Here is a 26,729-nt window from a genome sequence, read left to right as displayed (position 1 = left end):
TTAAATAAATAATGTATTGATTTAATTTTTGAGAAGAGGGTGAGATTAAATAAATAATAAATAATTATTTAAATTAGAAAGAAGAGGCTAAGTGAATTAATTAAATAAAAATAGTTATTTGCAGGTATCGAAATGCTACTAGGTTTGGTTGGAGAAGTGAAGTGAAGTGTATTATTATCATTATCTATCTTTTGAAGTTTAATAATATACTTCCCTCTTTCTCTAGTGGTGTTTTTCTTGGAAAGGGTTTCTCCACGTAAATTTGGCGTCTTATTGGGTTGTTGATTTTTCATTTATGTTGAATAGTGCAATCACATTTATGTTTCAAATTTGGTAAAATTAATTTTCGATTTGAAGTTGAACACACATCTTAGTTTGCATTGCAAGCTTTCTTCACCTCATTTTCAACAATAATGATCATCCTAGGCTCATCTTTATGAAGCCATAATGTGAGCATGTTATGATGTGCTCAAATCATCACCTGAATAGACCAAAAATGGTTGTGGCTACTTTTTGGTCCTTTATCTTTTGACATATGCTATTCAAAGGCATCTTAGACCAAGGCGGGTGTTGGGATTTAGTCCAACCATTTTAGTGCCACACAAGTGCCATGCGGCCCGAGGGTAGTCCAATTGAACTCAGTTTGACCGGACTACCCCCAATTGGCCCAAAGTGTGACATAGCTCCATGCTTTTGCCCTATAGTTTAATGTTCTAGTAATTGATATCATAGCTAGCTAATCTCAATTGGAGATCAAAAAGTTTGATGGAACATTTTTAATTTTTGAAAGTTAAAGATGTTAGATCTCTTTTATATATCTCTTATAAGTTAGATATGAAAATAAATTATATCATATTAAGTATAATATCAATTAAATCAATATAGTTATGTAAATTAATATACACATCTTAAATACATCTAATTAAAAAACATTGAGAATTATTTTATTTTATTTACATTATTTATTGAAGTGTCATTTTTATTGATATTTATTTTATTTTACTTTGAAAATATTTTAAAACTAATTTAATTCTATTTGCTTAAAGAATTTTTTTTTTTACTTAATTATAATATAAATAAAAAATATTAAAGATATTATAAGAATTAATAAGATGTCTCTCTTATATATATTAAAAAATCAATAAAGACTAATATATTATATTTGTTATTTAAAATTTGACTAGCCTTATAAAAATCAATAAATATCGATATATTAAATTTATAAAAAAATTAAATAAATTAAATACAATAGAGTTTTAATTTAACTTAAATAAAATGGAAAACAATTGAAAATCACAAACCTTATATAAAAAAATATTATAAATAATAAAAAGCCCCCTCAAAAAGTAACAATTGAGGGGTGAATTATTTAATTACATTCTTTGAACTCCGTGCTCAATTTTGTTTTCTAACTTTCTTCAATAATCCCAATACTAAATTATTTCCTTTAAAGTTATCCGGCAAAAAATCCTTTAAGCTTAATGGCCTTTTTTCTAACACCCAACAACCCATCAAATTTAACTTTTTCAAATTTTTGAGCTGTGAAGGCAACTCTTTTAACCCATAACAACTGGTCAAGTCTAACTCTTTTAATTTTTTTAACTGACCAAAGTTTGAAGGCAACTCTTTCAATTCACAGCAGTTCAATAGATCTAACTCTTTTAGATTGCTGAGATCTCCCAATTTGTAAGGAAATTCCTTTAGCTGACGGCAATTCCATAAATTTAATATCTCTAACTTTGTTAGCTTTTCCAGTCCATCTGGCAACCTTTGCATATTTCTGAAACCATGTAAGCTTAATCTTACAAGCGAAGAAGCTGGAGAGACTTTGGGAGGAATTTTAGAATATGCAACTCTCTTCTCAGAATAATCACGAATGTACGCAATGCGCAGGCTTGGAGGAAACTACATATTTGCACAATAATTATGAAAAAGGTTGTCAAGTGTTCTTATATAAAATAACGAAATCTAATTGAAATGATAAATATGCTCTGGAGAAGGCAGATCTTACCTCATACAAATTCATGCCTTGCGTCAATGGGCCCCTGTAGCAGGCGAGATGCTCAAGTTTCTCAAACTCCATTGGTAATCAGGAACATCACCACCAATCCAAAGGCATCTGAGTTGTTCAAATGGTTTATGACATTTGTCCCTGAATATTATTTGCGATTGGTTATAATATAACACTCTTAACGAATTGCTCATACAATTAAGATGATGGCGATTAATTTCGATTGGATGTTCACGTTCTTCATCAAAATAAATGCCTTTTAATTTTTTGAGTTTCTGCACAAAAATAAACCATAAACATCACTATGATTGTGAATAACCAGTGTATTTTCATAATATTAATGAAAAGCAATTGTAACTATGGCATACCTCTTCATTTTCAGGGTCTGTGATTCTGTTTCCCTCTTCATCTGTCTTGACGAATGATGCAGCTTCAAGACCTCTGAATTCCTCCTCTCCAACTATGCTCTCCACTTCTTTACTGCTCCAACCCTTATAAAAGAAGGATGCGATATCTAAAAAGGCCTCTTGAACTGGTTGGTCCAAGAGTCTGTCATACACAAAACCAACCATGCGGTCACTTATATCTCTCTTCTTGACCTTCTCTCCTTCTTTAACCATCTCTACCACTATATTCTTTGTATTTCCCCTGTTTACAGCCAATTGTGAACCAGCTAATTCTAGTAGAAGCGGAACACCACCACACAGCTTAAGGAGGTTGGCTATATTATTTTCATCATTATAGTCTGGGACTTTCTTCAACAATAGTTTTCTAGTCTCTGTCTCTGGAAGAGGATTCACATCATATTGTCGGCGTTCAATATCTCTGTCGACAAATATATCTGTCTCTCGGATATTTCGAGTAGTGATAAGTATTCTACTATTTGGTGGGAGGCAACTACCCAAGCCTTGAGGTAGAAGTTGCTCAAGATCTGTACTTCTGAGACCATTGTCAATGTATAGAAGTAAGGGCTGATTAGCATTCTCTATGAAAAATGATTGTAAAATTCCCCGACCTTCATCACAGTTTTTCAATTGCAAGTTCTCTCTGAACAATCCATACAAAATCTGTTGCTGGAGGCCCTTCAGATCATTGTAGGTACAATCTTGATTCATATGAATTCTGCAATGCTTATAAGATTGGAGGTTGAGGTGGGCATAAATGGCATCAGCGAGTGTGGTCTTACCAATCCCACCGAAACCATAGACAACCACAACAATTGGTATCCCGTCTTGTACATTCAAATCAAGGAGCTCAATTACACTTTCCTGTGCCCACTCAATTCCAACTGTAAAGTTTACGGAGAAACTCAGTCAAAGTTTGTGGCAAACACAAAACATGATAAGAAAATATCATTCTAGTTGAAAAATATCCTACCTCTGAGTTGGTATGCATAGATTTTCCGAGATTGTGAAGCAATCTTGGGCACTCTGTCCCTAATGTCAGTTACTCTTTCCCCTATTGCAATTGTAGTCGATAATTGGATGTCATCATACAAGCGGTCTACTTTGAGTTGAAAAGCCTTTAAAGTATCGGCATTCACTGTAGCGGTAAGAAACCTTCACACAATCCAGAGACATATGAAGCCTTTAAAGTGTTGATTGAATAGATCCTCAACGCAGAGACATATAATGATTCCAGAGAGAAAAACAAGACTTACTATTATTTAGGCCACATAACTAAAATCCAAATTAATTGTGAAACACCTTTACACCAACTCTAAATTTTTGCCTCTGGCTGTTGAAATCTTATATCTCAATTTATCTATTTTTATTGTATTGCACCGATCCACTTCTTTACCTTTCAACATCTTCATCCCACTCATACATCTCTTCTATTTCAGCTAGAGGAGATGTATGAGTGGGATGAAGATGTTGAGGAATGTTACTTTGAAGAAAAGTAAAATATTGATAATAATAGTGGGATAATAGAAAAGTTTAAAGATTGCAATGAAAAGGAATGTAAACCATCATTAGAGGTGGTCCAAGATGATGTTGCATTTGTAGGAAATAAAGCTACAACAGAAATTGAGATCTTTGGGAGGGTTCGTATTTGATGAATTCATATTAGCTTTAAAAACAGAATAAAAAAGATGCAATTAAAAGAACGTGTTAAAATTCCCATAAATCATCAAAGAAGAGAAGATAACCATCTCTGCCTTGGAAAAGAAAATGATAGAAAAATATTTATTCCATTTTTTTTTCCTAATAAAATTATGCCAAGGAACTATAGGGGAGAGATCTGCATTAAACAGTGAGTAAACCAATTTTAGACAGCCAATCACAATTTACTTTTATTTCAAGATTTTTTCGTTTTGCTGTGTAAACCAATTAACATTTTTTACCCACTATATTTATGCAAAGTTTTTTTGGCGCTCGATGATTGGGACTGCAGGTAATTGCAGAGGCAATTCCCAAATATCAATACCAGAGAATGCACGACTCTCCAGAGGGCAAGGCTAGCAAAACAGAGAACACACGATTTTCTAGAGGTCAGAGCCGACAAAACAAGGTGTACTTTTTTTTCATAGAAAAAAGTAACCCCAAATCTTGTGTTCGCATTACAAACTGTAGACACCCAAAAATGGTCAACGCTTGCGAAATTATACTTTAACATTTGCGCATTGCCTCATTTTAGGTTTTTGCATTGCATTAACATTTCTCCTATGTCACGCACTTGATTTTTATCATTTGCGAACATCGAGTCATTCTTCTACATTCTTCAATCATCTCGTCTTCGAATTTGGTCTTGTCGACAACATTATCTAGTCATGAATTTGATCGATTTTACCCTGTCGCATCAATTTGCGTATCATCAATGTCATCATTTTGGACATCATCAATCCTAATTAGGGTTTTGTCCTCTTTTCAATCTTGTCATCACGCGATCGATTTGTCATCGATCGTTGTCTTGTTCGATCTTGTCATTTTGCGATCGATTTGTCATCGATCGTGGTCATTTCCAATCTTGTCATCTTGCAATCTATTTTGTTGTCGATTCTTGTCCTTTTATCAATCTTGTCATTTTGCGACCGATTTGTCATCGATCATTGTCTGTCTCAATTATGTCAATTTGGATCAATTTGTCATTGTTCCTCGTCAATTGGCGCATTTATCAAATCAAATCATTTTGTCGCATTGGTCATTTATCAATTCAAAATCATGACATTAATTATCTTTAATCAAGACCTAATTTTCGTTTTCGCATTTCTAATTCGTCTTCTAGGGTTTTATGATTTAGTCATTTAACCTAATGTGTCATTTCTTCCTTTAGGATTAAATAAATTACTTATTTATCCTAGGTCTTCTCATTACAATTAAATCTTTATTTAATTGGCTAATTATTCCTCTTTGTGAATTGATTAATAAATGAAAAATTATTAATTAATTCACTAATTCCTAAATTCTAATTTCTATCAATTTCTAATTCTTAATTTTTCATCAATTTCAATTTTCTAATTTCTCAAATTTCTAATTTCTTTTCCCTCCTATTTCATCTCCTAATTCTATGGGAATGACATTTCAATTTGTCATAAATTGTCATAATTGATAATTAAATCAATTTGACATAGAATGTGTCATAATTTGTCATCAAATTGTCAATCAATCAAATTGTGCATGGAAAGTGCATAATTTGTCATAATTTATCATATTGATTTGCAATTTCCATTTGAATTGCATCATGCCAATCTTGTCATTTATCCAATTTCTCTATAAATTGGATGATTTTCTTCAATCAATCCCTGGATTTTTTTTGAATTTCTACCGAACCTTCGTTTCTAGTACTCTTGAGCCTTCTTGCTTTCAATTGTGTGAGCACTTGTAGGTGAGATCCACAAATCTATTGAAGAGGAAAGAACAACAATGGAGCCGCATGGAAGGAGTATTCAATCTTGAATCTGGTTTGCATAATGTTTTCTTTTGAATGCTTCATTTTCATACCTCTATTGAATGTGCTTTAGAATTAGGTTCATTGCAATGAGTATTTTCTTTGATTGAGCTATCATGTCTAATGTTTTGATTGATATACTTATCTTTTGATGAATCCTAATTTCTATGCCACATTAACTGGTGAACCTGACGTGAATACTAACCTTCTGATCCCTCTACTGTGTTTTGGAGTGCTTCTAAGCTGATTTGCAGGTCAAAAACTCAAAAACAGAGCCGTGCAGTGCATTCTGGACACATCCTGCGCCTATGTGAAGCATTCTGCGCCTGTGTTGAAGAGTCTTGCACCTGTGTCAAGACATTCTGCGCTTGTGTCAGACATCTTGCACCTGTGTCATGTCTTCTGCGCCTGTGTAAAGTCCAGAACAGAGGTAAAAAATGCAGTTTTTACTTGAAAATTTTGAGGGTCTTCGGTGCATTTCTAGATAAATATGGTGCCCATAAACATGATGAGATATCATTGATGTTTCTGAAATTTGGTTCTAGATTATTTGAATACCTTTCCAACGCATCAAACAGTTTGTAATTCGGAGCTAGGATGAGAAAGTTATGCCTTCTCGAAGTGGACTGAAATTTTGATAGTTTTCATAAATCAGATCATCTGTGTTTTGGATTTTGGTACTAATTGTTGGTGCAGGATCTTGGCGTACGCATGACAAAGACTAAAATCAAACTACTAACATGTGTTATGCAAATTTGATGGTCAAAGACAACAAATCAAACTTCTGACATGTGTTTTGCAGGTTGCCTTGGAGAAACAACCAAATCGTGTGTTTGATTTTTAATTAGGCATTTAGTGATTTATAAGTAGGTGGAAATGAACTCTTGTTTGTTTTGTTTGTTAAGTGTGACATTGGAGTAGGAGAGTATGCTCTCATCCTTCAAAGGGTGATCAGAAATCCAGATCTTCGATACCATGCTTGTCTTGTTGATTGTTTGTCTCCATTAGAGGGCCTGCCTTCCCGACCACTTTTCTTTAGCAAGCAAGTGATAATCGTGAGAAGGGGACGACCCAAAGTGAGTATGGCTAGAATTCCTTGGCATTCTAACTCACTATAAAAAAATACCTGATGGGCGAAAGCTTTGAAGGAAGTGTTACGTGGGAATTGCAGTTACTTGGGAAGTGATGCCCCTTGAACTCTTTCTCATATCAACATCTAAGTAGGGCCTCTTGGTCTAAATCGTGCTTGCGCGACTACATTTGTTTGGTATCTTGATGGGCTTAATGTCTCAATCATGCTTGCATGACATCAAGGAGTAATGCTTAACAGAAATCCTTACTACATACCTTGTTTTTAGAGGCCAAAAACCCTTCTAGTTGCTTGAGAAGGACAAATTCGGATACTTGGAAGAGATACTAAGTTCGCCATGGGGAGATTCCATGGGGACTGATGCTTGGCTGCCTTGAGAAGTGAGTGCCGTGGAGGGGAGCCCATGGGGTCAAGCATCTATGTATTCTCCTTGAATCTCATAATGAGTCTACCTCTCAAGTACCTAATGTCTTTGCCTACCCTAGGGAATGTGGAAATGAGTATGATTGTCTTGAGTCTAAATTGCAATATCTTGTATTCTTTGATTGTCAAAAGTTGAATCCCATTTCAAGAACAAACACATTAATATAACATAAAGTTAAGCACAAGAGACATTCATCCAACAAACATTCAACAAGGTTTGAAACACACCTTCAAAGCATGGTTATCCAACATTGTTCAAAAACTTGTCTCAACATTTATGTCACTTACATTTAGGTTCATCCTAGGTTGCATTTTTCAAAGTCATTATCAAAGTATCAAGGTTAAGTTTCACCTAAGTCATACTTCTTTTGCATATCAATAAAAGTCATCCATTTGCATATGTCCTCTTGCATAAGAGTAATATTATTTCATAATTAAACCTTAGGTTTCATCTTAGGTTGACATTGTCATACATTTGTATTTGCATATCCCAAGTCTCTTCATTAAGCTTAAGTCATTATCATACCATAGCAATTGCCCCTTTGCATATAGTGTCAAACCTAGGTCTTGTCATACTTGAGCAATCCAAATCTTTGATAAACCCTAAGTCATTGTTAAGAAGTCTAGACCTTATAAAATCTTTTGTCCTTTTGTCATCAATATCATTTCGTCAAACCTAGCTTAGTATCCAAGCATATAGGGGAGACATTGTCATCTTGTCCTTTGTCAATTAAGTCCTTTTGTCCTTTGAGGTCTAGACATCATTCCAATTTCCCAAGGGTCTCTTTTAGATTTGCATTCAAAAGTTTGTCAAGATCTTCAAAAACAACCAAAAACATAGATTGCAATTTCATCTATTTAGTTTGCATTTAGTTGCATATCATATATTATCCTTGAAAAATTCCAAAAATATTGCATTTGCATAAGTGACATGTCTATTGAAACAAGGTTCCAAGCACCAATGATGCAACAAAGTTTGACATATCAACCGACAATGCAATCACAATTCTATCCAACCCAACAACAAGGCAATATCAATCAAACTTATCATGATGAAATAAGTCTCCAAATACAAAAACTAGAGGAGAAACTAGCTCAAGAACAAGAGATTTTCGAACAAAAAGTGAAAAACAGTGAGAAGATAAGATCTCAAATGTCCAAAATGTTTTGAAAATTTCCAGGTCAAAATCCAAATATTGAACCAATTGATGTAAGATCTCTTCTTGAACGATCAGACATACCAGCTCTCCTCTCACAAATAGAGATGATCAAACAATTACAAGAAAGGAGACAGCATAAATTTCAACATTATGTGCCTCCACAACAAGAACAAGGTGTTTACTATCAATCAGATTTTCAACCATCGCAACCACTGGTCCAACATATGCAACCAACACAACCAATGGTTCAATTTCAACAATATGTCCAACCAACTATACAATGTCAACAAATGGTTCAACCAATGGTGGAATATCAATGTCAACAACCACAATCACCAATTCAAAAACAAAACTTGCAACATGCACCAAGCCGAATTTTGAACATGTCAAACCAAAATGATCAACATCTAGTTCAATATCAAAAAATGACATCAAATCAAAAACAAGTTCAAGTTCAATCAACATATCAATGTCAACAACTGCCACCAAACATTCAAAAACAAAGGTTGCAACACACACCAAGCCAAGTTTCAAACATGTCAAACCAATTTGATCAACATTTAGTTCGAAATCAAAACATGACATCAAATCAAAAACAAGTTCAAATTCCAAGTCCAACTATGTCAAAACCTCGAAAGAAAGTTGGCCTTATTGCAATGCTCTTAAGGAAACGACTAAGTGAGTCTTTTGAGGAAGATAAAAATAATACACTTATGTCTAGCAATGCCTCATCTCCCAACAAGCAAATTGACTCTCCAGTGGCATCTATCCCTACACCTTTAGAAGTTTCACAAGAACCTTCTATATTGTCCTCATCAAACAATACACCCAAGGATGCAATTATCCAAGAGCTATCCATAATTAATTGCCAAAATAATCCAATTCATGATGCACATCCTTGTCATGCTTCAGAAATACAAGATCCAACGCCATCATGCACTTTATTGCCATTACCTATTTTAGAGGACCCCATTCAAAGTCCCCCTTCCTCATGTTCAAGCATTGATTCCTTGCCAGAATCCATCACAAATGTTCAAAGTGTATTTCCTTCATGCCAAAACATTGATCCCTTGTCAGAATCCTCCATGCATATCCAAAGTCCAACCTCATGTCAAGAGGATAATTTAGAGCACGAAGAAATGAGTCCTAAAGCAAATCAAGATCAAGATCCTAAAACCTTATCACCCCATCCAATTGTTGACCAAGATCCCATTTCCCCAGACACTCATAATGATTCCCCTATTCTTGTACATCCTATCCAAAGTCCTATCGGCACTCCATTCACCGAGCAAGATCAAGATGTCCCAGTTCATCCAATCCCAAACGATCCCATTCCATTTCATGAACACGATATCCTTTCAAATCCCATTGAAAATCAAGATATTCCCATCCTTTCTGATGATCCCATTGAAATTCAAGAGCAAAGCATCTTTAAAGAAGATACCAATGATCTTCCTCCTTGTCAAGATCAAATCATTCCTTCAGATCCTCCACAAGATCCACTTGTTCCTCCATCTCCTTGTCCTAATCCAGCATATCCACTCCAAGATCTCATTTCTTGTGATGATCCCATTATTTCTCCCATTCCATCTCTTGAAGAGCCTGTCATTGAACCATGTCCACTACATAATCCTAGTCCCCCTCATGATCATAATTCCCCTCATGATCCTGATACCCCTCATGATTCTAATGTGTTAGTGCAAGATGTTCATGAACCCTCAACATGCATAATGGGTTCTTCCACTTTGGTGAAATCCAATCCACTTCAAGATCTCATTATTTCTCTCATATCACATCCACCTCATAATGGACTCGCGTCTTCTTCCCAAAGAAAAGAGTCTCCTACAAGTCAAGATATTGATAAAGGCAAAGGGGTAGACCTTCACAAGCAAGAACCCCTCCATTAATGGTCATGGCTACAGAGCTCACACTCAAGGCGTTGGTATCCCTTCAAAGTCAAAATCCAAATGTCCACCTTCCCCATCATCGCTTCCATCCATTCTAGGTCCCTATATCCCTCCATCTCCTATGCAACATCAGCAAAGGCACACATCTTGGAGAACCTTCCATCCATCCCACATGCCTCCATATCATTCCCGTCCACACCAACATTCATTCCCTCCTCCAAGCAATTTGGATGCCAAGCATAAAATTCGTAAGTCTAGAAATCCACATGTATTCAAAGATCAACATGTCCAATATAATCGACATGTCAAAACAAAGAACAATATGATCTATAAAGAAAAAGAAATATCCAAAAGGCCACAAAGGCCCACTGAGCAAAATAAAGCAAAGTCAAGATCTATATGGGTTCCTAAATCCCTTGTGCAAGCAATGCACTCCAAGGAACCACAAAAGCATGAAAAATCAAAAACCATGTGGATCCCTAAGAAGCTCCTTGAAGCACAAAAAGAAACATCCAACTTGGCATCCAAAATTGCTATTCCTCCATTCAAACCTTCGAAGTCTATTCCTCCATCACCTTCTTCATCCATTTTGGGCCCTTATGTCCCAAAATCCATAGCATTTCCTTCGTCAAATTCTCAATATCCAAAATACATCTTTCCTCCATCAATCCTTCACCCCTCAAGGTGTGTGCCAATGTCGATCTTGCCACCATTTCCATCCGCTCAAGCCCAATTCTTCCAATACCCTATCCATTATCCAATGCATATTTTCCATCCTTCCATCCCTTTGATCCAATCCTTTGCGTAAATCCTTGCCTTAGTGTCATCTCATTTTCCATGTCTTTATCCTACCAACGTCTTTGAGCATACTTTTAAAAGGTCATGGTCCATTTTTTTCAAGGCTACTATCCAAACAAAAAAAGATGCTTGAGTCCTTCTTCCATCCTCTATCATGTGTCCCTCTTCTATTGAAAAAGTCAAAATACAAAAAAAAAAAAAGTGAAAAAAAAGAAAAAAGAAAAAGAAGAAAAAAGTCAAGAAAAAAATAATTCGTCCATTGGTGAAAACCTGGAAAACAGGCGCCTTGGGCAAGTACCGTGATGAAAACCTGGCAAACAGGCATCATGTGTAATCCATGAACTTCTTGCACACCACACTTGGGGGCAGATTTCCTCCTTCATATCTTTTTGTCCTTCATTGTTCCATTATCCTGTCATTACCCTTCATTATCCTATCATACCATGTCATTATCCTTCATATCCTATTGCCCTTCACTATCCTATCACGTCATTACCCTTCATATCCTATTGTCCCTCATGTCCAGTTTCCCTTTCCACCTTTGATCTTGACAAGGTTGACGATCTTCATGAGCATCATGTATCTTGTTTGCAGCTTTTAGTCTATCATAGCTTTTGGTCATTTATCCATTTTCTTATTATCACCTTTCATCCATATTCCCTGGCTTATTGCAACTTGCTGCCACTATCCCGTATCCTATCCCGACCTTCAGTCCATGTCCCTTATCCATTCTTGGTCTTGCTTATCCTATCCATATCTTATCGCTATCCATACACTCTTTTTGTCCCTTGATCTTGATCTGACATAAGGACATGAAATGCAAAACATATTTTTCAAACACCTCTTGACATGTCCCTCATGCCATGTCACTACTTTTACATTGTCATATCCAGTCTCTTGTCCCATCACGCCATAGCCCTTGAAATTGCATCCATATTGTCTCCATAATAAAAGGCCTTTGTTTTCCCTCTATCCACCATCATTTCAGCAAACCTATTTATTCACCTATCATATTCCTTTCCTTGCTAGACACTGGGGGCAAAATTTGAAATAATATCATAAAAATTGAAAAATGTCCTGAAAAAAGTCATAAAAATCGAAAAATGTCTTGAAAAAATCCATAAAAATCAAATAATGTCCTGAAAAAATCTCTAAAAATCATATAAAGTCCTGAAAAAATCTCTAAAAATCATATAAAGTCCTGAAAAAATCTATAAAAAATCAAATAAAGTCCTGAAAAAAATGAACAAAAAAAATAAAATTGTAAAACTCCAAAAAACAAAAACACGCATTCTGCAATAAAGTATTCCCTTTATGCATCGACAGATCATTGAGTATACATCCAATGACTCGCAATCAAACACTGCACTTTAATGAAATCATGCTTTAACCAGATGAACCTTTTCAATCAACTCAAACATTCAAACTGATCAAAATTGTCTTATCACTCGAATATCAGTATCAAAATCATTTGTCCTTGTCACATTATCATGGGTCTTATACAGGGTGTGGTATACTCGAAACCAGACTGTGTCCTGTCTTAGACGGGGTACCACATTTCCTGAAACCAGACAACATGATCATCCTATCAGCACGTTCAACTTTTGACAATAAAGATCAAGATGTTTGTTTGATTTGCTTGAATTTGTGAATCTTATCTTTTTATTGATTTATCTTTGGCTTCGATCATGTCCCTATGTTGCTCGATGATGTCACTGAGTGATTTAGAGTGACTGGGATGGTTCATGATCCTTTTCTTTTGATTGTGATTGTTGTTTGTCTGTGATGTGTTTGTCTTTCGCAAAAAGGGTTGCATTTCAGCTATGGCCTTCAATGCCATGATGCTACGCATCCATTTTGCTAAATAAAAAATAAAGGTTCTCACCTACAAAGTGCATTACTGAAAGCAAGTTTTCATCATCTCTAATTTCCCTCTGTCTCATTTCTTCTTACTAACACTTCTTCCGTCCGGTCGGATAGTCAGTTCGGTCTAGTCCTCGATATCCAAGCACATATGCTGCATCCTGCATCCATTTGGTTAGTACAATTGCATTACACATATTACATCAAGCATTTTATCCATTTCATTTCATAAATCTATCAAAAATCAATAAAAATGCATGTTCATACACTAGTACATAAGTCATCCATACATACAAATAAGACACAAGTCATAACATATAGCATCCAATCATATCGATGCATTTCATATTTCATATCATAATAATATCAGAGTACAAAATCGGACTGTCTGTCCTAAGTATAGCTCGCAGGCTGACTACAACATGTCAAACTACATAATGTCCACTGTCTGTCATAAGGAGCATGTGCCTCTGTCACTGGGTGCTCCCTCTGTCCTCCTCATCCCTGCCATGTCTCGCGGAACAAGCGCAGAACTCCCTACACAAGTGCAGAACTAGATGATACAAGCGCAGGAGTCCATTTTTGTATCCTCTGTCCTCCTCATCCCCGCAATGTCCCGTAAGTCATTAAAATTCATGAAATTCAAAACATGGGTTTTCGAGATACATATTGCTGCTCCTGCGTCCTCCGATCGTCTGAATGTGCATACACGTTCTCCAAGGTGATCCGATGTTGGAATGTTCGCCATCTGTCTGCAAGTGTCCTTGTCCAGAGCAACAAATCCTCTTCTTTAGCTAGTGCAAATGAGTCATTTTCACCCTCTTGGTCTCATTTATAGCTCTTTGTCATTGCATAGATGGACGTGCGTCTTCTCCATCTTATGTTTGTTGCAGTCTTGTGCACATTAAATTGCTTGTCTGTAATACATCCGATCTCCGATTGTCAGTCTGTTCGATCCTATCATTTTTTATCGATCAATTGGCCTCTTTTCCGCATGTTTTCGGCCAATTCCTCGAGGGGGCATGCATATGTCATTGTTATTGTCTGGGGAATTTTCATTATTGTTCTTTGAAACAACGCTTAAAATCGCATTGTCTTAAAGAGGGGCAAAATGTAGACACCCAAAAATGGTCAACGCTTGCGAAATTATACTTTAACATTTGCGCATTGCCTCATTTTAGGTTTTTGCGTTGCATTAACATTTCTCCTATGTCACGCACTTGATTTTTATCATTTGCGAACATCGAGTCATTCTTCTACATTCTTCAATCATCTCGTCTTCGAATTTGGTCTTGTCGACAACATTATCTAGTCATGATTTTGATCGATTTTACCCTGTCGCATCAATTTGCGTATCATCAATGTCATCATTTTGGACATCGTCAATCCTAATTAGGGTTTTGTCCTCTTTTCAATCTTGTCATCACGCGATCGATTTGTCATCGATCGTTGTCTTGTTCGATCTTGTCATTTTGCGATCGATTTGTCATCGATCGTGGTCATTTCCAATCTTGTCATCTTGCAATCTATTTTGTTGTCGATTCTTGTCCTTTTGTCAATCTTGTCATTTTGCGACCGATTTGTCATCGATCATTGTCTGTCTCAATTATGTCAATTTGGATCAATTTGTCATTGTTCCTCATCAATTGGCGCATTTATCAAATCAAATCATTTTGTCGCATTGGTCATTTATCAATTCAAAATCATGACATTAATTATCTTTAATCAAGACCTAATTTTCGTTTTCGCATTTCTAATTCGTCTTCTAGGGTTTTATAATTTAGTCATTTAACCTAATGTGTCATTTCTTCCTTTAGGATTAAATAAATTACTTATTTATCCTAGGTCTTCTCATTACAATTAAATCTTTATTTAATTGGCTAATTATTCCTCTTTGTGAATTGATTAATAAATGAAAAATTATTAATTAATTCACTAATTCCTAAATTCTAATTTCTATCAATTTCTAATTCTTAATTTTTCATCAATTTCAATTTTCTAATTTCTCAAATTTCTAATTTCTTTTCCCTCCTATTTCATCTCCTAATTCTATGGGAATGACATTTCAATTTGTCATAAATTGTCATAATTGATAATTAAATCAATTTGACATAGAATGTGTCATAATTTGTCATCAAATTGTCAATCAATCAAATTGTGCATGGAAAGTGCATAATTTGTCATAATTTGTCATATTGATTTGCAATTTCCATTTGAATTGCATCATGCCAATCTTGTCATTTATCCAATTTCTCTATAAATTGGATGATTTTCTTCAATCAATCCCTGGATTTTTTTTGAATTTCTACCGAACCTTCGTTTCTAGTACTCTTGAGCCTTCTTGCTTTCAATTGTGTGAGCACTTGTAGGTGAGATCCACAAATCTATTGAAGAGGAAAGAACAACAATGGAGCCGCATGGAAGGAGTATTCAATCTTGAATCTGGTTTGCATAATGTTTTCTTTTGAATGCTTCATTTTCATACCTCTATTGAATGTGCTTTAGAATTAGGTTCATTGCAATGAGTATTTTCTTTGATTGAGCTATCATGTCTAATGTTTTGATTGATATACTTATCTTTTGATGAATCCTAATTTCTATGCCACACAAACAATAACAAAACGTTTAAGGGGTTCTGCATAGATGAATTTGAAAGAGTTGTAGAAACGCTCCATTACCCTTTTGACTATGAATTTCAGATTTGTGAGGAATGATCAAAATCCAAATTATGATGTCCTTGTTATTACAAGGGTAAAGGGATGTGCAACAAAGGAGGATTCTACATATAAACCATCATGGAAAACTAGGAATAGAAGAAATCCTCATCAGAAAGAATAAACCTATAGAAAATGATGGCAGCAGCTAAATTTTTTTGTAGAAAGAAAAAACAAGCAATGAGGAATGGAGGGGAACAGGTAGAAGTGGGAGGAACACATTGACAAGAAATAATGATCTACAAATGATCTATAAATCAGTAAGTATTTGAATGTAACAAATAGCAATGATATCTAATTTCAACTCAAAATGGATAGTTCTATCATCTAGCTCAAATTTGTGAGAACTATATTCACAAACACTTATCTAGTATGGTTCTAGGAACTACACTCACAAACTCTTAGCATTATGAGGAAAAATCAATCCAACATCATCCAGAGAAAAAAAAATTCTTAAAAGGTCGTTTAAAATATTACTTGCAGCAACAAAAGTTGTCTACAACAAATTAGTTGAACTGACCTGAAAATGTTGGCTCTTGCAAGTTGGGAGATGCACATGATGCTTCCTTCAACAATGCACTGAATTCCCTCATTTAGTTTCTGCTTCTGCTCTGGAATTTGCTCATTCAACTGCAGAATTTGCTTCCCAAGATTAAGCATCCTTTTCAAAACTACAAGGTATTCACTCTTGTTGTCAGACATCTTACTAAATCTCTCTAATACAGATCCCAACATACAAAGTGCCCTTCCTACTTTAGGAATTTTCTCCGAGCCTTTGAGCACTTCTATACAAACTTTTTCAATCTCTTCAATTACACTATCCGTAGGATTTTTCTGTACAGAAATTATCTGAGAATATATTAGATATGACATGCCAAAGAATTTATCTTTCAAATGTTTAGAGTTACATCCATCCAACCATTTATAACTGGCTAGGAGCAAATCAGAGAGGAGTATTATCACTAGTTAATTTTATAGTTCTGAAATTGAAATTTCACCGTTACAGGACGCTTGCCAATGCGTGTATCTAGCATCTCCAGGATTCTTTGGGCATCATGGATATAAGAAGCTACCGCTGTATTAGATCCTCCACCACTCCTCTCTCCCGACTGTATAAGACAAAACCATATTTATTCCTATAGTACAATTAAAAATCTAAAATTGTTGTTAGGGAAAAGATAATTAAAAAAGTAGAATTGCATCTAAATTCCTATAGTACAAGATTTTATTTCTAACAATATAAAACATATGTGTAGATAATTTACCGCGATCTTCAATAGCTCCTCTAAAACCGGAATTAGACCCTCAATCTGGCTTATATCATTGAACTTCTGCAGAAAATTCTTAAAATTGGTCATAGTGGCAGTGCCCCCATGTTCAGAAGGTTGTGAAGGCGAGGAGGAGGTGGAATGCCCTGTAATGCTTTTCTGGTGAGGAGGTGAAGAGATAGAGATGGGTGGTGGTTGTACAAGAGATTGTTGAGATTGTTGTTGAATAGGTTGCTGAGAAGGGGACTGTAAACTGCAGCAAGAGCAGCAGCATAAAGAACATAAATCTTTGGCCATCTTAATAGTGAGGAAATAAGACAGAGAAAAAATAAAATCTAAGTGGTGCTGTTATCTTCGTTGTTAGAGAAGATGAATCCAGCTGAATAAGAAGGGCTTTTCTCTTTGGCATTCCCCTCTTTCAGATCTGGTATTTATAGGAGGCCATGGCTCATTTTCCATGAATTGTCAATGTGGGGAAAAGATAGAATTGCACCTTAGCTCAAATTTATTATTACTACCATTCACATTAACATAATCCCAGGTTCATTTTTCATCGGTTGTCAATATGGGACAAAGAGAGAATTGCAGTCCAGCTCAAATTTTTATAACAACCCACGGCTCATTTTCCATGAATTGTCAAAGATAGAAGTTCACCCCAGCTGGTTCCACCATGGTGGAAAGAGCACGGAAGTTTGGCAAGTGAAAAACGCAAGCGCAATGTATCTAGGTGATAATTTCCTCCTATCCTTTCAATTGTACGACTGTGTTCTGTGCTGTATATGACTCAGAGATAAGGAAGAAAATGTGTATGTGGTAGACCTGAAAATATCTATAACGTGGTTCATTTTCCATCGATTGTAATTTGGGCCAAAGGTGGAAAGAGCACGGAAGTTTGGCAAGTCAAAAAATGTAGCTTTCCTCAACAGGTGGGAAAGGCAAACTTTAGGCACGGGCACTTCCGAAAACAGTAACAGTTTACCGTTTGCCATGTCGTGTTTGCCTTGCGGTTTTCTCCCTTGCCGTTCCACCTTTTCTTCTGCCATCGTGGATAGGAAAAGAGGAGGCTGCAGAGGCATGTTTTTTTTAATAAATTTTTTAAAATCGAAAGCCCATATTAGTATAGTTGAAATTAAAATAATATAATATAAAAAATATAATTAATAAATTAAAACGAAAATAATATAATATTATAATTATCAAAATAAATATAATATAAATAATTAATATATTAAATATATGATATTACTTCTTATGTATGATTTAAAAATTTGTTTTGTATTTTGTTTCAAAAAATAAATTTCTTAACATAAATTTTTTATGAAGTTTTTCAAATATTGGCTACCATGTGAATATAAAATATATTCGCAGGTTTTTAAATTTTAACATAAATATTTAATCTCTTAATAGGTTATAAAGATTTATTGTACCTTTTCTAAGTGTTGTATTTATATATGTATATTGAATGAATAAAAGAAAGATGCATGGTAAATACATTACATTTATTTTATTTATATTATCTTAAATTAAATTATACTTTGATTATGTTGTTATAATGTGAAATTTTAATTATTATATTATTAAAGAATCTTTAAGTTTAATAAATCTATAGCATATTAGAAATAAGATTAATTTTCCTTTGGCGTTGATCTAATTGGAGTATTAATTTTAAAATTCAATTAGTTTTTCTATATATTATTTTGAAGTTAAAAAATAATATTACCGATATCATAATATAGATTAACTTAATCTTCAAATCTCCACAAAGCTAATAATAATAATAAAGCTGAGAGAAATTTGTTGATTATTTAATAATTAAATAAGAGGCTTCATGCTTGGAGTTCGAAGATTGGAGGAAATTGTAGGAGATTGGAGCAATGATTGGGTAGAGGAGGGTTGATCTGGATTGGGGTTGCAAGGGATTCTTTAGCATTTGTTCATTTTTGAATTTTTCCACTCCGTACAATATTGCTACTAAAATTTTAACCAGATTGCTTGGCTTCCTTGCTATTGGTTTAGAATATTGGTCTTCCAAGATCCTCCCCTCCTATATTTTGTTCTTCTCAGTCTCATTCAAGAAGTTGAGTTCTAGCCAACCAGTTCATGATATTTGGTTTAGATTTTGGTTTTTAAAGTCGAGAGGTTTTTACAATCGCAACAAATTTATGTGTCAACATTTGAGGGTTCACAAATAATTTGATATATATTTTCCTAAATAACTAATACTAATTTGTTAATTAATTAATAATTAAATATGTTTCCATTCAATGGATTTGGTTGGAGTTGGAAAATTGGATGAAATTGTAGGAGATTGGAGAATGATTGGGTAGAGGATCATCACTTTCAAAAGATATTTCTATTAAACTATATTTTGTTCTTCTCAGTCCTAGTCAAGAAGTTGATTTCCAGCCAACCATATCATGATATTTGGATTTTGGTTTTTACATATTTAATTTAGGGTTTTGCATTTTATATTTTTGTATATGTTGTGATTATTGAGATATTAATATTTCATTTATTGCACTAGAAACATGTGTGGTAAAATCGTATGTTTTTGTTTTATTTTTTTAGTTAAACATAAATGGATTTTGAAAAAATGTCATTATTTTTATGAATAGATTCTTTTAAATTTTAATAAACTCATTTGAATTGCAGCAATGAGGACAGTGCATTGGAGAAGGAATGCAAGATGCCAGCAAGAATTTATAAATTAATTTCTTTTATTTTTCAATGTTTTAATAAAAGCTTACTCTAATTGAAAGTTATATAAGTTTTAGTTGATTATCATTAGGGTTTGATAAGTGATTCAATTACTCTTAGGGTTAAGGTTAGAATAAAGGTTATGAGTAATAATTTTAATTATAAGAAACTTTGAACTATTTTAAAATGTCTATATTTTAAATATATAGTAAAAATATCATTTCAATTTAAAGAGAGTTTAAGCTATTTGAAAATGTCTTTATTCTAAACATGAAGTAAATTGAAACCCTAATCATTAACCTAACCCTAACAGTCATGTAAACCCTAACTATAATGCTAACCCTAGATCATAGCCCTATGATATAAACCATAAACCTACACATAATGCTAACCATAACCCTAAATCCTAACCTAATCATAATCTTAACGCTAACCCTAACACTAAACATGATGTAAATCCAAACCCTAACCATTAACCTAACCCCAACAATGATGTAAACCCTAACTATAAGCCTAACCCTAACCCTAATAGCAAGAAAAAATGAACCCTATTTCTTATTGAATTAGGCCTACTATTTTGAACTAAATGAAATCGTAACCCTAATAGTAAACCAAAATGAACCCTAGTCCTTATTGAATTAGGCCTACTATTTTGATTCCAATCCTAACTATAATTCAAAATATAGAATTGAACCAAATGGAATCCTAAATCTAACACTGTACCAATCCCAAATATATAGCTATACAACAATATATGATTTGAAATTAATTTATGTCATGTCTTTCAATTCATGCTATGATTGCTAGCTTATATATATATATATATCTAATAATATATATAGAATAAGCTAAGAGATATCCTTCTTGAGGCCTATTGCACTTTAATGTTGATAAATTAATAAAAATAAACACCTCTAAAAGGATATCTCTCAGCTGATTCTATATATATTATTAGATATATATAAGCTAGCCATGTTGTAAATCCAAAATTTACCCATTAACTTAACCAAAACAATGATATAAACCATAAACATATTCCTAATGCTAACCCTAAACCTATGATATAAACCCTAACCTTTCACATAACCCTAAATCCTAAGCATAACCATAATCTTAACCCTATCCCTAACCTTAACCCTAACCATGATATAAATCCAAACCCTAACCATTAGCCTAACCCCAACAATGATGTAAACCCTAACTACAATCCTAACCCTAACCCTTAAAACTATAACTCTAAGCCTCTAATATAAACCTTAAACCCTTAACCCCACTCCTAATGTTGTGATATAAACCCTAACCCTAAACACAAAACTAACCATAATCGTAAATCCTAATCCTGACCCTAATTATAATCCCTTGATATAAATCCAAACTATAACCATAACAATAAATAAAAACCCTAAACCTAGACATAATCCTAAATGTAACCCTAAATCCTAAGCCTAACCATAATCTTAACCCTTTCCCTAACCTTAATCCTAACCATGATATAAATCTAAACCCTAACCAGCAATGATGTAAACCTTAAGTATAATCCTAACCCTAACCCTTAACCCTAACTCTAACCTTCTAACATAATCCTAATCCTAACCCTAACCCTATGATATAAACCCTAACCTTTCACATAATCCTAAACATAACCCTAAATCCTAAGCATAACCATAATCTTATCCCTATCCCTAACCTTAACCCTAACCATTAGCCTAACCACAACATGATGTAAACCCTAACTACCATCCTAACCCTAACCCTTAAAACTATAACTCTAAGCCTCTAATATAAACCTTAAACCCTTAACCCCACTCCTAATGTTGTGATATAAACCCTAACCCTAAACACAAAACTAACCATAATCGTAAATCCTAATCCTAACCCTAATTATAATCCCATGATATAAAGCCTAACCCTAGAAATAATCATAACAATAACACTAAATACTAATCTTAACAACAATTGTAAACCTAACCCTAACCTTAACCCTAAATCCAAAACCTAACCATTAACCTAACCCTAACAATGATGTAAACCTATACTGCAATCCTAATCCTAACCATTAAACCCTAATCCTAACTCTAACCTTAAACCCTAAATCCAAAACCTAATCATTAACCTAACCCTAACAATGATATAAACCCTTACTACAATCCTAACACTAAAAGTGATGGAAACCATGACCATTAGCCGGACCCTAACCCTAACCATGTTGTAAATCCAAACTGTACCCATTAACTTAACCCTAACAATGATATAAACCATAAACATAATCCTAATCCTAACCGTAACCCTATGATATAAAAGCTAACCTTGGACATAATCCTAAACATAAACCTAAATCATAAGCATAACCTCAATCTTAACCCTAGCCCTACCCTTAACCCTAACCATGATGTAAATGCAAACCCTAACCATTAACCCAACCCTAAAAGTGATGCAAAACACAACTATGACCCTAACCCTAACCCCTAACCCTAAGTCTAACCCTATTATATAAACCCTAGCCCTACACATAATCCTAAGCATAACCATAAATAATATGCCTAAACATAATCTTGACCCTGACCCTAACCCTAACCATTAATGTAAACCTAAGAATGATGTAATATCTATCTATAATCCTAACCCTAACCCTTAACCCTATGATATAAACCCTAACCATAGAGATAACCCTAGCCATAATTTTAAATATTAATCCTTTGAACCACAATCATAAACTTAACTATAACCCTAACCTTGATGCTAATCCTAACCCTAACGTTGTGATATAAACCCTAACCCTAAATGTAAAACTAACCATAATCATAAATTGTAATCATAACCCTAATCTTAATCCCATGATATAAACCCTAAACCTAGAAATAATCATAACAATAATACTAAATCCTAAGCCTAACCATTAACCTAACTTTAACAATGATATAAACCCTTACTACAACCATAACCCTAACCATTAACCTAACCCTAAAAGTCATACAAACCATAACTATAACCTGAACCTTGACCCTTAACCATGAGTATAACCCTATGATATACATCCTAACCCTACACATAATCCTAACCATAACCATAAATCCTAAGCCTAAACACAATCTTAACCCTAACCCTAACCCTGACTCTAACCATTAACCTAACCCTAACAATGATGTAAAATCTATCTATAATCCTAACCCTAACCCTATTCCTATGATATAAATCCTAACTCTAGACATAACCCTAACCATAATTATAAATATTAAGGCTAACCACAATCTTAAACTTAACCATAACCCTAACCATTGTGCTAACCCTCACCCTAACACGGTGATGTATAAACTGTAACCCTAAACATAAAACTAACCATAAATGTAAATCCTAATCCTAACCACAATCTTAACCCTAACCCTAATCATGATGTAAATCCAAACCCTAACCATTAAACTCACCCTAACAATGATGTAAACCCTGCCTATAATCCTAACCCTAACCCATGACCATAACCACACTAGCCCTATGATATAAAGGTCCTAACCCTACATATAATCTTAACCATAACCCTAAATCCTAAGCCTAACCACAATTTTAACATTAATTGTAACACTAAACTTGATGTAAATCCAAACCCTAACCATTAACCTAACCCTAAAAATGATGTAAACCCTAACTATAATCCTAAACCTAATCCTTAACCCTAACCCTAACCACAATCATAACCCTAACCTTATGATATAAACTCTAATCATAGAGATAATCCTAACCATATACCTAAAAATTAAGCCTAACTAGAACTTTAACCCTAACCATTAACCTAACCATAACAATGATGTAAACCCTAACTATAATCCTAACTCTAACCCTAACCCTAGACATAATCCTCACCATAATGATAAATCCAAAGCCTAACCACAATCTTAACCCTATCCCTAATCCTAATCATGAAGTAAATCCAAACCCTAATCATTAACCTAACCCTAACAATGATGTAAACCCTAACTATAATCCTAACTAATCATAGCCCTATGATATAAACCATAACCCTACACATAATCCTAACCCTAACCCATAACCACAACCACCCTAGCCCTATGATATAAAGGTCCTAACCCTACATATAATCTTAACCATAACCATAAATCCTAAGCCTAACCACAATTTTAACATTAATTGTAACACTAAACATGATGTAAATTCAAGCCCTAACCATTAACCTAACCCTAAAAATGATGTAAACCCAAACTATAATCCTAAACCTAATCCTTAACCCTAACCCTAACCCTAACCACAATCATAACCCTAACCTTATGATATAAGCTCTAATCATATAGATAATCCTAACCATATACCTAAAAATTAAGCCTAACTAGACCCTTAACCCTAACCATTAACCTAACCATACCAACGATGTAAACTCTAACTATAATCCTAACTCTAACCTTAACCCTAGACATAATCCTCACCATAATGATAAATCCAAAGCCTAACCATAATCTTAACCCTATCCCTAATCCCAATCATGAAGTAAATCCAAACCCTAATCATTAACCAAACCCTAATCATTAACCTAACCCTAACAATGATGTAAACCCTAACTATAATCCTAACCCTAATCATAGCCCTATGATATAAACCATAACACTACACATAATCTAACCATAACCTAAATCCTAGCCTAATCATAATCTTAACGCTAACCATAACACTAAACATGATGTAAATCCAAACCCTGACCATTAACTTAACCTCAACAATGATGTAAACCCTAACTACAACCATAACCCTAACCCTAATAGCAAGACAAAATGAACCCTATTCCTTATTGAATTAGGCCTACTATTTTAAACTAAATCAAATCCTAACCCTAATAGTAAACCGTAATGAACCCTAATCCTTATTGAATTAGACCTACTATTTTGATTCCAATCCTAACTATATGTATAAATCTAGAACTGAACCAAATGGAATCCTAAATCTAACACTGTACCAATACAAAATATACAACTATACAACAATATATAATTTGAAATTAATTTATGTCATGTCTTTCAATTCATGAAGCTGAGAGATATCCTTCTAGAAGCACCTATTTTTTTATTAATTTATAATAATAATAATAGTAGTAATAATAGTAATAATAGTAACATGATGCAATGCTTATAAATTTACATATATGTAAAAATAATGTATTACTTCAAGTTACATTGTCCAATATATTCTACACTAATTTGTCAAATTTTGGAAATCTCCATAATTTGAATGGATTTTGATAGATTTAGTAAAAAAATCAGTGAATTTTAATTTTTTTGAAAAGATTTAGATTTAATTATTAGTTTTTTTTAATGTGTGTTAAATTAAATTAATTTTTAAACTTTTATGTTATTTATATTTATTATTAGATTAATTCTAATAATAGATTCACTACAATTTGTTTCCATAGTATCCATAGTAGTAAATTATAGACAATAATATTATCAATGTATAGTTCAATAAAGAATTATAAGATTATAAGAGTATACTATATACATTTCAATCAAACTATGTTTACAAATATATAATTAGAAATACATATTTTTTGAAAAGAAAATATATTAGTTTAGTTACTTGTACGACAATACTATTGTAATGAGTTTTTTGTTTTTGCAGCTAACTAGTTATTAAAAAAGTTAATGTGAACCAATCACAAACAAGTTTTAACTTTTAATTTTTTCAATCTTTTTATTTAGCAAATCCTAATTATAAATTACAAAAATTATTTTTCTGTACATTTATTGGCTAAATACAATTTAGTTGTTATAGAGCGGAGATTTGCTTTATTCAAAATTATTAATTGTTTATTGTTTATATATTCATAAAATTATTAATTGTTTGATTCTATTATTATTATTCTTCATTAAAAGCTCTTATTTTTAATTTATATTTGAGATTATAAATAACATTAAAATTTTACACTATAATATATTTTGACATATTTTTGAATTTATCTTCAACATGTATATTTAAGAGAAAATTATGAAAAAACAAACTTTAATATTTATATTTTCATAATAATATAATAATACAAGTTAAAGTAACAATATACTAACTATAATTCAATAATATAAAAATGATAATATACTAATAATAATTTAATAATAATATAAAATATTATATTAATAACAATGCAATCTTAATTATTACAATAGAATTTTTTTTATTATATTATCTTTTATGATATACTATCTTATATTATTTTTCTTGTAAATTCATGTTCTTTTTAATTAAAAATATTAGGGTTATAGTTAATAATAGGGTTCAATTAGGATTGGAGTTCCTATTCCTAAGATTTAAAAAATGAGATTATAGGGTTAGGGTTTAATTAGTATTAAGGTTATGGTTAATATTATGATTAAAGTTAATGCTGCTAAGATGTAATTACATATTTTCTTGATTAACAAAACCTTGACATACCATAATTAAAATAAAGTTATTAATGTGGCACTTGTTGAATATTGTCATTATCTTGTTCAATATATTCACTATAAAATATATTCACCATAAAATATACATTCAATAATTATCTTGTTCAATATATTCACCATAAAATATACATTTAAAAATATTACATAATGATTAGTTATAAAACTTAAGATCATTTTCAACTTTTTGTTGTCCTTATTATGTTGAAAGAATTTTTATTACAAATAGATTAAAATTATCTATTTATTTAATCTTTTATATTATATCATATAACTTGTTATGGAGGATTTGGTTCTCCTTATGTATATTGTAAAACTAAATCCTGGTCAAGTATGAAATAATCTAGTCATCAGTGATGTGACTTAAAATAAGCAGCCATTACTTATTAAGAAAAGGGACATTAGCATTCATTATTTTTTTATTTGCTTTTAGTTTTGTCAAAAAAATTATTGGTAATAAATACTTTTAAGAATTTTTCATT

The 26,729-nt window shown here is 33.1% G+C and overlaps 2 protein-coding genes across 2 annotated transcripts; both read right to left on the bottom strand.

Moving 5' to 3' along the window:
* Window positions 1-1,395: 1,395 nt before the first annotated feature.
* Window positions 1,396-2,282, bottom strand: LOC131070934 (disease resistance protein RPV1-like). Its single transcript, XM_058006631.1, has 2 exons — window positions 2,012-2,282; window positions 1,396-1,905 (listed from the first exon to the last, which is right to left on the bottom strand). Exons 1-2 carry the CDS (start codon window positions 2,081-2,083, stop codon window positions 1,396-1,398), a joined length of 582 nt encoding a protein of 193 aa, XP_057862614.1. The 5' UTR covers window positions 2,084-2,282.
* A 1,056-nt stretch (window positions 2,283-3,338) lies between these two features.
* Window positions 3,339-17,901, bottom strand: LOC131070367 (uncharacterized). Its single transcript, XM_058005874.2, has 4 exons — window positions 17,120-17,901; window positions 16,853-16,963; window positions 16,375-16,688; window positions 3,339-3,570 (listed from the first exon to the last, which is right to left on the bottom strand). Exons 1-4 carry the CDS (start codon window positions 17,417-17,419, stop codon window positions 3,369-3,371), a joined length of 927 nt encoding a protein of 308 aa, XP_057861857.2. The 5' UTR covers window positions 17,420-17,901; the 3' UTR covers window positions 3,339-3,368.
* Between the last annotated feature and the right edge of the window lie 8,828 nt (window positions 17,902-26,729).

This window comes from Cryptomeria japonica, chromosome 9, assembly GCF_030272615.1.
Source record: "Cryptomeria japonica chromosome 9, Sugi_1.0, whole genome shotgun sequence".
Taxonomy (NCBI): Eukaryota; Viridiplantae; Streptophyta; class Pinopsida; order Cupressales; family Cupressaceae; genus Cryptomeria; species Cryptomeria japonica.
Note: the sequence above shows the minus strand (reverse complement) of the source record. Positions and strands in the feature narration are given on the sequence as shown.